The 13,794-nt window shown below is 40.0% G+C and overlaps 1 protein-coding gene across 1 annotated transcript; it reads left to right on the top strand.

The window, feature by feature from the left end:
* Positions 1-359: 359 nt before the first annotated feature.
* Positions 360-3,577, top strand: cbln2b (cerebellin 2b precursor). Its single transcript, XM_077244053.1, has 4 exons — positions 360-438; positions 844-1,335; positions 2,415-2,534; positions 2,671-3,577. The coding sequence occupies exons 2-4, from the start codon at positions 1,048-1,050 to the stop codon at positions 2,866-2,868; spliced, it is 606 nt and encodes a 201-aa protein (XP_077100168.1). The 5' UTR covers positions 360-438; positions 844-1,047; the 3' UTR covers positions 2,869-3,577.
* Positions 3,578-13,794: the final 10,217 nt, after the last annotated feature.

The following is a 13,794-nucleotide window of genomic DNA, read 5'->3' as shown; positions in this document are numbered from 1 at the left end:
TCAAGGCATTCCATCGGGATGCTGAGATTTCTAACGTGCATGTCCATTTATTTCCTGATGATATTAAGCTATATAACATCATAATCATCTTCAAATTAAAAACATGTCTTACTAATCCCGTAAGCAAAACTGTATGTTTGCTATTTGTATTGCTATGTAAAATAATACAGATGTCACCTAAACAAATCTGGATGTTTTAGTACAAATACATTAAAAAACTCTAAATTGCAATATTCTGGTCATGCCTGGGTTTATTGTCCAAGCGTCCGCTCCAGAATTATTACTGTACTTGAAAAGAAGGGATGGGCGTGAAGCGCCCTCTAAAAAGGATGAAGGAGCAATTGCTTTTCTCCACTCTTATTGGGTGCGCGCTTCACTCCTTCTCAAGACAGCTGAAGGAGCGGCCACACAGATCACACACAACTATGGATTTAACAGGTAACATAATGTCAGCATGAAGTAGAAAAGAGGCTAAAGAAAATATAATAAGATATTAAATGCCATGCTGCTGTTGGTTTTATTGATCTATGTATGTAATCGGAAAGGCATGTAATGATTAGACAACTGATGTTAACTACGGGTGGTGGTGGTGGGGGGTGGGGGGGATAACTGAAAAACTTTTTTTTAAAACATTTTATCAGTTAAGTGAGCTAAACGCTGTTTGACCTTGTATTTTTGGTCGAGATTGTATGTTGCGTATCGTTGCGCAATTTAATCTCGTCAAATCTGATAGCCTATTGATAGCCCATGTGATTTATAGCTATTTACTGAGAAATTGTTATTCGTGCAATATTATTGCTTTGAAATTTTTTTGTTCTGATTTTCCCTTTTTTTATCATTTAGGAAACATTGCGCAAATACTCTGAGCACCTCAAACTGATGCGCATAGACGAGAAGAAAAGGAGTGTGTGTGACGGTGAGTAAGCGAGTAAGTGAGAGAGAAAGAGAAAGAGAGAGAGAGGTTAGTCTGGACCTGGTGATAGAGCCACATCAAACCTCCAAGGGGCTGCTGGTTAGATCAGTTTGCACAGGATTCTTGTTCCGATCATGGTGCCAGCAGCCTGTCCCGGACCCTTTGCCATGCTGGCTCTCGCCTTTCTCCTGGGATGTGGCATAGGGCTATCTATGGGCCAGAATGACACGGAGCCCATCGTTCTGGAGGGAAAGTGTCTGGTGGTGTGCGACTCCAACCCTTCTTCTGACGGAGGAGTCACCTCTTCGCTTGGGATATCTGTGCGCTCCGGCAGCGCCAAAGTGGCTTTTTCGGCCGTCAGAGGGACAAACCACGAACCTTCGGAGATGAGCAACACATCCACTACCATCTATTTTGACCAGGTCAGGTTTCCCGTTGGTGACTTTGTAATCACAGGAACCGCATTTGTAGGGCTGTGCACAGGAATTTCAGGCAGAAACAATTGTTTCTATTATATTGGACAATGTACGTTTTCAACCAACGCAGTTGCGTAAATCTCCTTCCCCTCCCCGTGTATATTATTATTTAATTAAATGTATGCATTGTTGTTTAGATGTATGTGCAATGGCAAATAGTCTCCATCCTTTCAACAAATTGCTCAGTTGCAAAAAAACAACAAAAAACAACAACAACAACAACAACAAACGCCCGTAATGAAAAAAAAATGTTAAATTTACCCCAAAGGTTGACATCAAGCGAATGTTTAGATTAACAATAACCGACCCGCGGACATTAAAATAGACCTGTAGTAATTACAAGTGACCTGACAGTTGGCAGGTTTGGAATGCGCTTATGGCAAGCCCAGTAAACATGTAAACATTTGCAATGCGATAATAAATATATTTGTAACCATTATGATAGATACTAGTGTCTCATAAATAAGTGCAAGTATCTAATAAATAAATAAATAAATTAAAAACTGCTACAACTGGAACTGATACACGTAGCGGACTAGTTACAAATAACCAATACGTAATAACCTACCAAATGAATACTTGTAAAACTGAAATATCGACCAGCAACAATTGTATTACATAGGCTAGTTGGAAAATTAATTGATATCTGGACCACAGATCACCATAGAATTCAATGGGGGAAATGCATTTTGTTGCTTGAAACAAAGACATGTTATTTCTGGCTATTGGAATATCTATATAAAAAAAGCAAAATAAAAAAAAAAGGTTAGCCTGAAACTGAAAAGATACAAGTCACTATTGGATTTTTCACTAGAAAAAATACATACATTTAAAAACAAAAAAATATATATTTGTATATTTGTTCGTAAATAATAAATGTTAAAGCAGCTTGCCACACTGCACTCGAAGATCCGCATGTGTCCGTGTAAAATTGCAGAGCTAAACGTAAATGTAATAACCTATGTAGATTCACACGTTTTCATTTGCTAGTGGATTTGTAACGCGTCATGTTGCTTTTGTTTCAGGTCTTAGTAAACATTGGCAATCACTTCGACCTAAAAGCGAGTGTGTTTACCGCGCCACGCAGAGGAATATACAGTTTCAGCTTTCATGTGGTCAAGGTTTACAACAGACAAACCATACAGGTGAGCGGGGCAGCATATTCTTTTGCACAAATTACTATTGCAGTCACCTCTCATTCTGTGCGTTATTCATGAACCATAGTGGAAAGCCGATTCTTTGCTTTCAAAGAACTAAAGTGCGCTGTGTTCTGTTATTTAGGTTAACCTGATGCAGAATGAGTACCCGGTCATATCTGCTTTCGCTGGGGATCAGGATGTCACGCGGGAGGCGGCGAGTAACGGAGTTCTACTGATGGTGGAGCGCGAGGATCGAATCCATCTCAAGTTGGAACGAGGGAATCTAATGGGCGGATGGAAATACTCCACGTTCTCTGGATTTTTAGTCTTTCCTGTATAACTGACTCGCAAAAGTGTGCCTGTGAGTGATACTTTCAAGAAACCGAGGAAAACTGAGTATCAGTTCTTTGAACAAAACTGAAACATTGCAAAACTGCATATGGACGCGGTCACAGGTAGTTCCCGCCTTTTTTGGCCGCAGCGATTTTCAGTCGCGATTGTTCTTGGATTTTATCGATGGGAAACAAATCGCAACTGACAATTACCTGGACCACTATATAAATGAGAAGATATTTAAGACGAAGACGAACTTCAAATCCCAAACTAGGTGTATTTATCAGTGCTTTATTTTGTGTTTGTATAGCCTTAATGATTCGGCTTCCGTCCAGTGAGGTGTGTGGTGTGGAGCTGCGGAAGTGCTTTATGGCCCCAAAGCATTTTTGCACGAATGGAAGATTCCTGTTTTGTGCTGTCAATGATGTGTCGTCTGGATGCTGAACATACTGAAAATATGCCAAAAGTAGGCCACCTGCTATACAGTGATTATTAATGAGAAAAAAAAATCATATATCAGCCAATGGAGACGTCTTAAAACTTTTTGCTAGACATCTATCTAATTTATAAAATACATATTTACATTATGGTGTGTTCTACATTCCGGATAATAAGTAGCTTTGATTAGTGTTCAGTGACAATGCTCACAGATGTAAGTTATGGAAAAAGAAAAGTCCCTATATAATGTTCCGCCTAATAAAATATTGTATTGTACACTTATTTACTCAATCTTTTTTATTATTAATGTTGATTATATTTTTAATGAATGATAAAATTCGAATTAATGAATCGCGCATGCGCAAAAGGCTTATTTTTCTTTGCTTTATGATGAAAAAAGATTTACAATAAAACGGCGCTGTCCATGGTGCTGAAGCAACACTCGGACTGCAGAAATCTTCTCAGATGTCTCAAGACTGGATGATAAACAATTACATATGCTGCTATAAATGCATTAATAATGTTTCTGCAACCTTTAAACATTAGACTCATAACCTATTGGTCTGCTCAGCATACTTTAGCAATATGATGTTAAATTAGCCTTGGTTCCACCATTAGTGGCCCATAGAAACACACACACACACACACACACACACACACACACACACACACACACACACACACACACACACACACACACACACACACACACACACACACACACACGAACACACTCCCTGTCTGTGATTGTTTCATATACACTGACTTTCATTCGTTTTAGATTTTTCGATCTTTCCGTCTTGGTCTCTTATACACACATGTTATGTTACAGTGGTGTCAAAACGTTCACAGGTCAAGTATGGTTCATCATAAATTCTGTTTATTCATAAAGGGAAGCTGGTGCGCAAATGTAGGTTAAAATTCATGCATGCAAATGATGCACATGAAGGTCTCCAGCTATGTTCTCAACAGAATAAAGATACAAAATGTCAATACGGTATTAGTTAGATCATAGATCTTACAACGTAAACATTTTTAAAGCGTAAGCAGTTGCAAGCCATGGCTCGTATGCTTTAAATCAAGCCACTGAACTTTGAGAGTGCTGAACTGTATGTGCACATGTGTACTGGTCTGTATCATGAAGGGTAATTTGAGGTGTCAGTATTGTAATAACGCCTGTCATAAGCCATAAGTGTACTGAAGAGCAGATCTTTCAGATCCACTTAGTTTTAAACCCAGTATAAAGAAAGTGTATGTGAATATAATAAAAATATATTATAATTTATTTAAACATTAATGATTCATTAATTATTACCTTTGTCAAGCATTCACAGTTTAAAATAGAAAAGCAGGTAAAGTTCAATGAATCTCTCAATCTGAGATCTGAGAGTTGTTTGAACAGAGACATTCTAGAGATTTTATGTACTTTTTAAATCCCCTTTCTGTCAATTATATATATTTTTTTAAAATCACTATAAGCATTTGGATCAAAGCTTTTTTTTTTTTTTAAGTTACTGTTTTTTACTTCCTATAAAAATGTACTTTATTTTTTTTTAGCAAAATATCCTTCAAGTGTCTACGTTTTCAATGCGACATCCATTCACTTTCAGATTGGGAGAGAATAATTTACAAAAATGAGCTGGCTTCTTTATTTCTTACAAATGACAGTCGTTTGCTTTTGTCAGCATATATCTAATGAAATATATAAAATTTAAATCAATTCTAAATAAATTAAATTAGGTCCCTTAATATGCACATTCTTATTCTTTGATAAATAATCAAGTTTCCCTCAGTATGATTGTATTACTCATATACAGAATTTATATTGTGGGTGTCATAGTGTTATTTATGATAGCAATATAAGGTCCTAACCCCCCTAATCATGAAAGGCAGCTGATGACCTCATATAGCTCCGATCTCTGCTCTGATATTGGTTCTTTGACAGTGCATAATGCCACCAATAAATATTATTGGCAGGCCTCATTATGTTGTATTGGGTTCAAATGTAAAGAAAAAATGAGGGCACTGGAGATAGTCCTCTTCTGTTAAAATGAATGGTAAGATGAGCAGCCTGTTGTTTGATGTAAACATATACACAGCCCATTAAAGTAAGATCATAAAACACCCAGCGCAGTAAATTAATGTACTCACAGGCAGTTTTATGCGTGCACAGATGGCCAAACACTGTGTGTTTTTAATTATGAGGGTAAAATAAGCGGCACCTTAAAATACTTTCAGAATTTTTTTGGTTTTTAGTTTACAGACCCAAAACAGAGTTTTTCTCCAGGAAGACAATGCTCATTAACTTCCAATGTGGGCTGGTTTCAGACCTCATATTTCATACAGTACACCCAGCAGGATCGTCCACCTCAGTTATCTCTCAGCAAGATACACACTTTAGTCCTTTAGGTTCTGGAACTGCATACTAGATGATATTATAAGTTGGTTTTAGGTTTTTAAAGTCTGCATGAACGTGAAGTTACGATAGTCTTTTCTTCCCTAGTGACGTAAATCCGAGAAAAACTGCTTCTTGAACAAGACAAAGTAGGGTGGGGCTTAATTTTATCCATTGGGAATTGATTGGATTGTTGTGGTTTGCTATTGCTGTGATGTCATGCGAGTGACAGGTTGTCCCACCCTCGCATCAGTAAACTCGTCAGAAGAGGAGAGAAGAGATGTCTCTGCAAGAGGGAGGGAAGTTATTTTGATTAAAGATTATGAGGGCGCATTCATTTAAAAAAAAAAATGTGCAAGGATAAATCATATATAATAAAAACAAGAATTGTCAATACTGATTTCAAGGTGACTTTAAAGTTGATGTCAGTTCCAGCCATTTAATACTGAAATACACTGAGAAATATTTATTTTTTTAAGGAAGTAATGCTGAAATTGGAATTATTATTAATAACTATATATTTTATTTATTTATTTATAAGTTATTTACTTATTCCTATGTTCTACCATTTTTATACTTTCAGGAATACAAGTTTATCCATTACTCCATACTCTGATATATTATGTCGAAACAACAAGCTTAGGTGAGTTGCATTATGAATGGTTTTGTGCTTCAGTCCCATTCACCTTCTTCCCGGCATGCACCATGGCATGAATAATTATTAAGGTTGCACTCTTTGACCGTTTTAGTTACACAGGTTTTTCTTAATTTTTGTTGTCATGTAACTTGTTGTCATGTGACGTCATAATGCATTTATTCCTCTACTAAAATTGATTAGAAATTTGATTGATTGATGCCTCATGTTTCATGTACCAAACTATTGAGGTGTTTGTAAGTCTTGTGTGTGTGTTCCTGTGATTTTATCAATAGTTTAGGAAAACAAGCACTTTGCTCTTTATGACATTTACATTTATAAAACATTAAATGAAACTTGGGAATTGCTACATAATTAAAAAAAAAAATACAATAACGGGAACAATTTGAATATACCGAATATACTTGAATATACACTTACTGTAGTCACTAGGTAATTGTTACAATCATGAAAACCTGACATTTTAAATTCAGTCAAGACATTTACTTAAAATAACAATGGATGAATGGATGGATGGATTGATAGATAGATAATTACAAATCTAAATTAAATTCCATAACTGATATTTGCAAAACCTCATTTTGTTCTCACTGCAATATACCATTGTTATGCAAAATATGAAAATACTAAGAACTATAAATAATAATTTGGAAAATACTTTCACTTTCAAACCAAAACTTTGCATTCTTGTGTTCCTTCTGCAGATGTGATTAACCATTAGCAGTCTAACAATTTAGAGGCTCATAACTGGATCTGAGTCCAGAGGAAGGTAATCTAGCTCAGGAAATGGCTCAAACCAATATGCTCCCTCTGAGATTGGCCTGTACAATCAAAATGGCGAACATCATTGTGCACAGCTTTTGAGCTCTGACAAGAGACCTTCATCTTGAGGAAATGTCCACATTGACATTCCAGAGGGATGCAATGATCATTTGGTCTCCTTGAGACACAGAGGAAACAAAACAAACTTAAATGTTATTACACACTAAAAAGAAAATTTATGCTGTTCACTTTATTTAAACAATCAATTTTGTTTTTACACCATTGTTCCGATTTCTATGTTATTGCTTTATGTTAAATTGACTTGAAACAGTTACTCTTTTTACCCTTGATATTTTCATTTTCAAATAACATGTTTCAATCAAGTAACCCAATGAAACGAGACTTTACGGGGCTGAATTGGGAGAGTAAATGTTGAAATAAAGTGTCATTTCATGCATTTTTTAGCAAGATGAGAAAATTGAGAGACTGGTTAATGTTTAATGTTCTATAATGTTGGTATTTAAAAGTTATATTTGTGTGAGCTTTTGCTTGGGTTTAACAATAATTCAAATTTCTTTAATAATAAAGCAATCACTATAGGGTGTATCCAGTATCACTTCTAAACTGCCAACACATTGTTGTTTTGTAAATCACAGGACTAAACAAGAAGCATCGATTGTATGATAATTTGAAAAATTCAATTAAAATGATAATCATTAATCTAAGTTAAACTAAAACCATTGATTCAAATTAAATGAACACCATTGATTCTAGTTAGTTATACATGGTTTATTATATTGGGTTTTACTTGTCTCAATCATGTGGATCCACTGCCAAAGAGCTATTTTTCTAGATGTAACAATTAATAATAATGCATTATAAATGAGTAATTGTTGAATTAAAAAGCATAAATGACTGTGTGTGACTATATGTTAAAAACATCCCGTTAAACAAACCCCTTTGATCACTTCATTCAGACCAATTTTACCAAGATAAATACATTGTATGCATTTTATTGCCATTCCTAATGGATTTATCCACCTGTTTAATGCAGATTTCCTTGATAAATGACTCTCCTTAATTTTCAAAGCCGACTTTAATTGTCTGTTGTCTTTGCATAAGGGATAAGGTGATATTAACCACCGGTGTCATACTCTTTATATAGATTAAAGCTTTGCTCCAGGGAAATGGCACCTCCATAAAGATGTTTTATCCTCGGGCTCGAACATATATATTCATATGCGTGCTCATTTTAACTCAGTCTTCACCTGAGCATGTCCTTTTAGCATGTTTTCTTTTGAATGTGCACTAGCAATACTGTATGGCATGTGAGAGAATTTATAATTAAAAATGAAGAATATGACGGGGAGGACAAGTCAAAGAAACTATATTAAAAAGGAATCAGAATAAAAAGGCAGTGCATCATGCTGGAGCTACTTATAGAAAAAAAGAGTCCAAAGCAAACAGCAGCTATAGTGGGGAAAAACAAATTCTGCACCGAGATGATCCTTAAAAAAGAGTTTTTTTTTTTAAGTACACAAAACATAAGAAAATTATCCTGCTTTTGCATCTGCAATATGCTCAATAAGTAAGCAGTGCAACGTTAATGCATAAACAGCATTACAATGTGAGTGCACATGCATTTGCATTTCACATAAATTGTGACGTTCATATGTATACTATAGCCTATTTAATTTTGAACAGAAAGGAAAAAAAACAATTGGGCTGGAAAATCAGAAATAACAATATTTATATTCAGTTTGCTGGGAATGCAGGGAATTCCCTGCCTGGTACAATGATTTACAGAGAATATTCTCTCAGAACCAAATTGACTGCAGTCAGCAGTTATTCAAATCTCATATGAACTGATGGAGAAATATATATGATATGATTATTTTCCAAATTCCTGAAAATATTTATTTGGATAAACTCAGCTTGATAATTTGTAAGATGTTAGGCTACATTATATGTGAAATTACAAATATATGTGTTTTATTAGACAGCTCCCGAAAACTTGATTCTAGTTGGTCACGTTTCATAATATTCGCCGTTGTCAATGGCAATGCTGTATATCAGAGCTCTGGGTAATTTAAACTGCAGCTACTTTCTTGTCTCGCATACCAGTATCTACCTCTCATTTGATAAAAAATGAAAAGGGTGCCATATTGTGTCTCTGTTATCAATTGTAGTTAAAATCAGTTTTAGGGTAATAAATATAAAATAAAACTTTTTTAACGAGTAAAGTAAAACATTAATTTTTGATTCACAACAAACTAGAAAATAGTTATTTTTTCAAATAAGTGACACAAGTTGTTTTCCTGACACCTCTCCTATCCGCATGTTGATAGAAATCAAGAGTAATGGACACACTGTGTGAAGATGATGGTTATTATAGTTCTGGACTAAATATTAGCAAGCATTTACTCATTTCACTCTCACAAAAACGTCTCGGTTACGTATGGTAACCCTCGTTCCCCGAGGAGGGAACGGAGATGTAAGTCTAGACTGATGAATGGGGATCGCTTGCTCGCTTTACCATACGTAACCGAGACGTTCCCCTTCGTCAGTCACTATGAGTAAGTCTAGACTGAAGTATGGGGATGTCTACCAAATCGCCACAGCTGCTGGCCCTTCCAGCGCTCCGCTTGAGCCTACTGGCCTGAACACAGTGTTGGGCAGAAGTAGGAGCTCTAAGCAGAGAAGGTCAGTCACTGCTGTTCCGCAAGACCCACTCGGTATGATAACGCTGGGGAAGCGTGCCCTTGGGGAAGGGAACGCTGCGGAAGCCATATCCTACTCCGGAGGGAGGCACTGTGACGATACACATATGGACTAGCCAAGCAGGGTAGTACAACAAATGGCAGTCTCTGAGGTGGTTCCAGCCTAGTTATGGGGGGAAAGAACACCAGCAGAGACGACAGAGCGGGCTCTGATGAGAGAAAGACACGGACTCGTTCACAGAGGAGCTGATCGTGGAGGAATACACATATGGGGTCGCCGCAGGGACCGTTACATATGGACACCCAGCTTAACACAGGTTCCACAATGCATATGAGTGTAGGCCTGGCGTCAGGGGTAACGGAGGAACCCACAGGATTAGCCATTTCTGGCGAACATTACTGGAGCAAATAGCTGCACGTATCCGGCCCATGGGGGCGGGAGTTGCAAGCCGACACTAAGAACGGGTCCCTTGCGCTACTGGCCACTGGGGGCGAGTATACGGGAAGGCTCTACACGGAGGTTATAGAATCTAGCGAACGTGTTAGGTGTCGCCCAGCCCGCAGCTCAACATATATCTGTCAGTGAGGCGCCTTGAGCCAACGCCTAGGAGGAAGCAACACTTCTAGTTGAGTGTGCTCACAACCCGAACGGGCAAGGCACACCAAGGCACACCAAGACGATGGCATCCACTATCCAGTGGGTCATTCTCTGCTTGGAGACAGCCTTTCCCTTCTGCTGGCCTCCGTAACAGATGAAGAGATAATCTGAGGTCCTGAAGCTTTGCGTTCTGTCCACGTATAACCTCAAAGAGCGGACGGGACAGAGAAAAGCTAGGGCTGAGTCTGCCTCCTACGAAGGCAGCGCTTGCAGGTTCACTACCTGGTCCCTGAAGGGAGTGGTAGGAACCTTGGGCGTGTATCCGACCCAGGGTCACAGGACAATGTGAGACTTGGCCGGGCCGAATTCTAGGCACAATTCGTCGACCGAAAATGCTTGCAGGTCCCCTACCCTCTTGATGGAAGCCAGAGCAGTCAGGAGCACTGTTTTTAATGACAGGATATTTAACTCAGCTGACTGCAATGTTGTATATACATACAACATATACATTACAACATATACAGTATATACATGGCGGTGGCACGTGAACAACGCGTGGCACACTGTCTCTCCAGAATCTGCCATTTAGCGTTTTTTTATCTACTCTTGATTGGATTATTCGCTTCGAATTGCTGTACGTTGGTGACATACAGCAGACAGGAGCTTCTGGACATTTGGACTCAAAACTCCAATAGTTTTATCGCCGATCTCCGACTCATCCCAGAGATCTCCAGAACATCGGAGGCTGCTCACTCTTCCTGGCCGGGCGGAAGTGCACGCAGACGGCGCCGAGAACGTAAACAAAGGTGGGGTAGGCACGGAGGGTTACGAGCTAAGCTTAAGCTAACACCACACCAGCTCCCTTTACCCAGCATTCTCCTGGCCAATGTCCGTTCTCTGACAAACAAAATGGATGAAATATGGCTCTCCATCACCAATAATAGACGGATTATGGACTCTAATGTCATGATTTTCACTGAAACATGGCTAAACAACAGCTGCCCAGAAAATGCTATTGAGTTAGCAGGACGCCACACACACTGAGCCGACAGGATAGCAGATGACTCCGGCAAGACCAGAGGTGGAGGTTTGTGCATTTATATCACTAATGCTTGGTGCATGAACTATGCTACTAGCGAGAGTCACTGCTCACCTAATGTGGAGTTTTTAATGATCAAATGCAGACCTTATTATCTCCCCAGAGAATTTACTTCCATCATACTTACTGCAGTGCATATCCCCCGGATGCTAATGCTAAGCTGGCAATAAAATAACTTTACGTAGCCATTAGCAAACAGCAGACTAAAAAGCCTGAGGTTGCTTTTATTGTTGCTGGTGACTTCAATCACTCCAACCTAAAGACAGTCCTCCCCAGATTCCACCAACATGTCTTCTGTCACACCAGAGGGGACAAGACTATGGACCATGTTTATTCCAACATGTCTGGAGCCTACAAATCAATATCCCTCCCCCACATTGGACAATCGGACCATCTCACCCTGTTCCTCACACCTCGGTACTCACCACTCATTCAACGCTTGAAACCCACCGTGAGGACAATAAAAGTGTGGCCAGAGGGGGCAGACGCTGTGCTCCAGGACCGGTTCAAAAACACAGACTGGAATATGTTCAGCCACACAGATTTAGACCAGTACGCCACATCTGTACTGGACCACATCTCTACGACTACACACAGTGTCACCACCCAGAAACAAATCATCATGCACCCCAACCAGAAGCCTTGGATGAACCGGGATGTCCGTCTCCTCCTGAGGACCGTAACACCGCCTTCAGGAAGGGGATGCACAGGCCTACAGTACAGCCAGGGCTAAGTTTAAGAGGGGCATCTAAAATGCCAAACACCACTACAAAGGGAAAGTAGAAGAACACTTCTCCAACTTCAACTCCCGACGTATGTGGCAAGGACTCCAGATCATCACAGACTACAGGACCACCAAACCCTCCCCCGCATCCTCTGATGTCTCCTTCCTCAACGAGCTCAACAATTTTTATGCTCGTTTTGAGCGGGGGAACCCAACAACTGCGACTAAGGCAGTGGTGACTTCAGACCACCAACCACTGATGCTCTCCCCCACTGATGTAGGAGCGGTGCTGAGCAGGATTAATGTCCACAAGGCTGCAGGTCCTGATGGCATCCCTGGGCGTGTTCTCAGAGCGTGTTCTGGGGAGCTGGCAGGGGTGCTGACGGACATATTCAATCTGTCCTTGGCCCAAGCTGTGGTACCGGCCTGCTTCAAATCCACCTCCATCGTTCCGATACCCAAAAACTCTAACCCATCAAGCCTTAATGACTACTGGGAGTCCACATCTCCGAGGATCTCACCTGGACGACCAGCTGTTCCAAGCTGGTCAAGAAGGCTCACCAGCGCCTCTTCTTTTTGAGGACTCTGAGGATGAACCCCTTGTCCTCAGACATCCTGGTGAACTTCCACGGCTGTATCATCGAGATTACGGCGATTACGCGTACCACTGCGCCCCTAGAGTAGCCCGAGAAAGTGTGGCTGTCAAGTCTGAATCTGATTCAGCATGAGCACACACCTTTACAATGGGAACTCAGAATCATCTTCATTTCCAGAGTGTAACAGCCCTCTCTCCGATGCGGTGATCAACATCTGATCCTTCCCTGGATCCCAGAATGAAATGCTTGGTCCCTCATGAGAAGGACCAGAAATCCCATCTGAAAGCTACCAGGCATGCGAGACAGTGAACTTGGCCATCAACCTTGATGGCACACGGCACGCTGAGCGCTCAAGCCCTCGTGAGAAAGGCAAAACGAACAACATGACAACGTGGTCATGCTCTCATAAGAGAGCATAAACCACCCACGAACACAGTCTCAGCATGTTTGCGATGCGTTAGAGGAATAAGTGGCCCAAGGGGGTGGTCTCGTCAGGGTATGCTCTCTGTAATCCTCAGATCACCAGTGCTATTAGAAAATAGCAAAAAAAGACGAAAAAGACGCAGTGTCAAACCGTGTATGCTCTTTCAGGAAACTGCTCTCTCTGGTGCTGAAGCACCCAGGGATGACCGCGGCTACACAAACAGGACGATAGTGCAAGCCTGATGTGAGCACTCACATTCTCATTGAAGGTGCAACATCCTGAGCTGTGAAAACAGCTTTGTTCTTTGTGAGATCGCGGCCAGTGCTGTCTGCACTGTAATACCAACACCAGGTTGAAGAGACGTTCCGGTTGCGGAAGCGAATACGGTCGGATGGCGCCGCAGATGGCTGCCTCGGTGTGGAGCTCTCCAGCTATTGTGTTGTTTTTGTTCGCTTGTCCTGTGTTTAGTCATTATTTTCCTATCAGTTTCACCAAAGACGAACTTGACATTAGGAAACACAC

Source organism: Siphateles boraxobius, unplaced genomic scaffold (assembly GCF_051911475.1).
Source record: "Siphateles boraxobius isolate OS27281-9 unplaced genomic scaffold, OSU_SipBor_1 26, whole genome shotgun sequence".
NCBI classification, from domain to species: domain Eukaryota; kingdom Metazoa; phylum Chordata; class Actinopteri; order Cypriniformes; family Leuciscidae; genus Siphateles; species Siphateles boraxobius.
This window is presented reverse-complemented; position numbering and strand designations above follow the sequence as displayed.

Coding starts and splice junctions, on each gene's coding strand:
- cbln2b (XM_077244053.1), top strand. CDS start 1,048: ATGGTGCCAGCAGCCTGTCCCGGACCCTTTGCCATGCTGGCTCTCGCC. Junction 1,336..2,414: donor CTACCATCTATTTTGACCAG/GTCAGGTTTCCC, acceptor CTTTTGTTTCAG/GTCTTAGTAAACATTGGCAA. Junction 2,535..2,670: donor ACAACAGACAAACCATACAG/GTGAGCGGGGCA, acceptor TCTGTTATTTAG/GTTAACCTGATGCAGAATGA.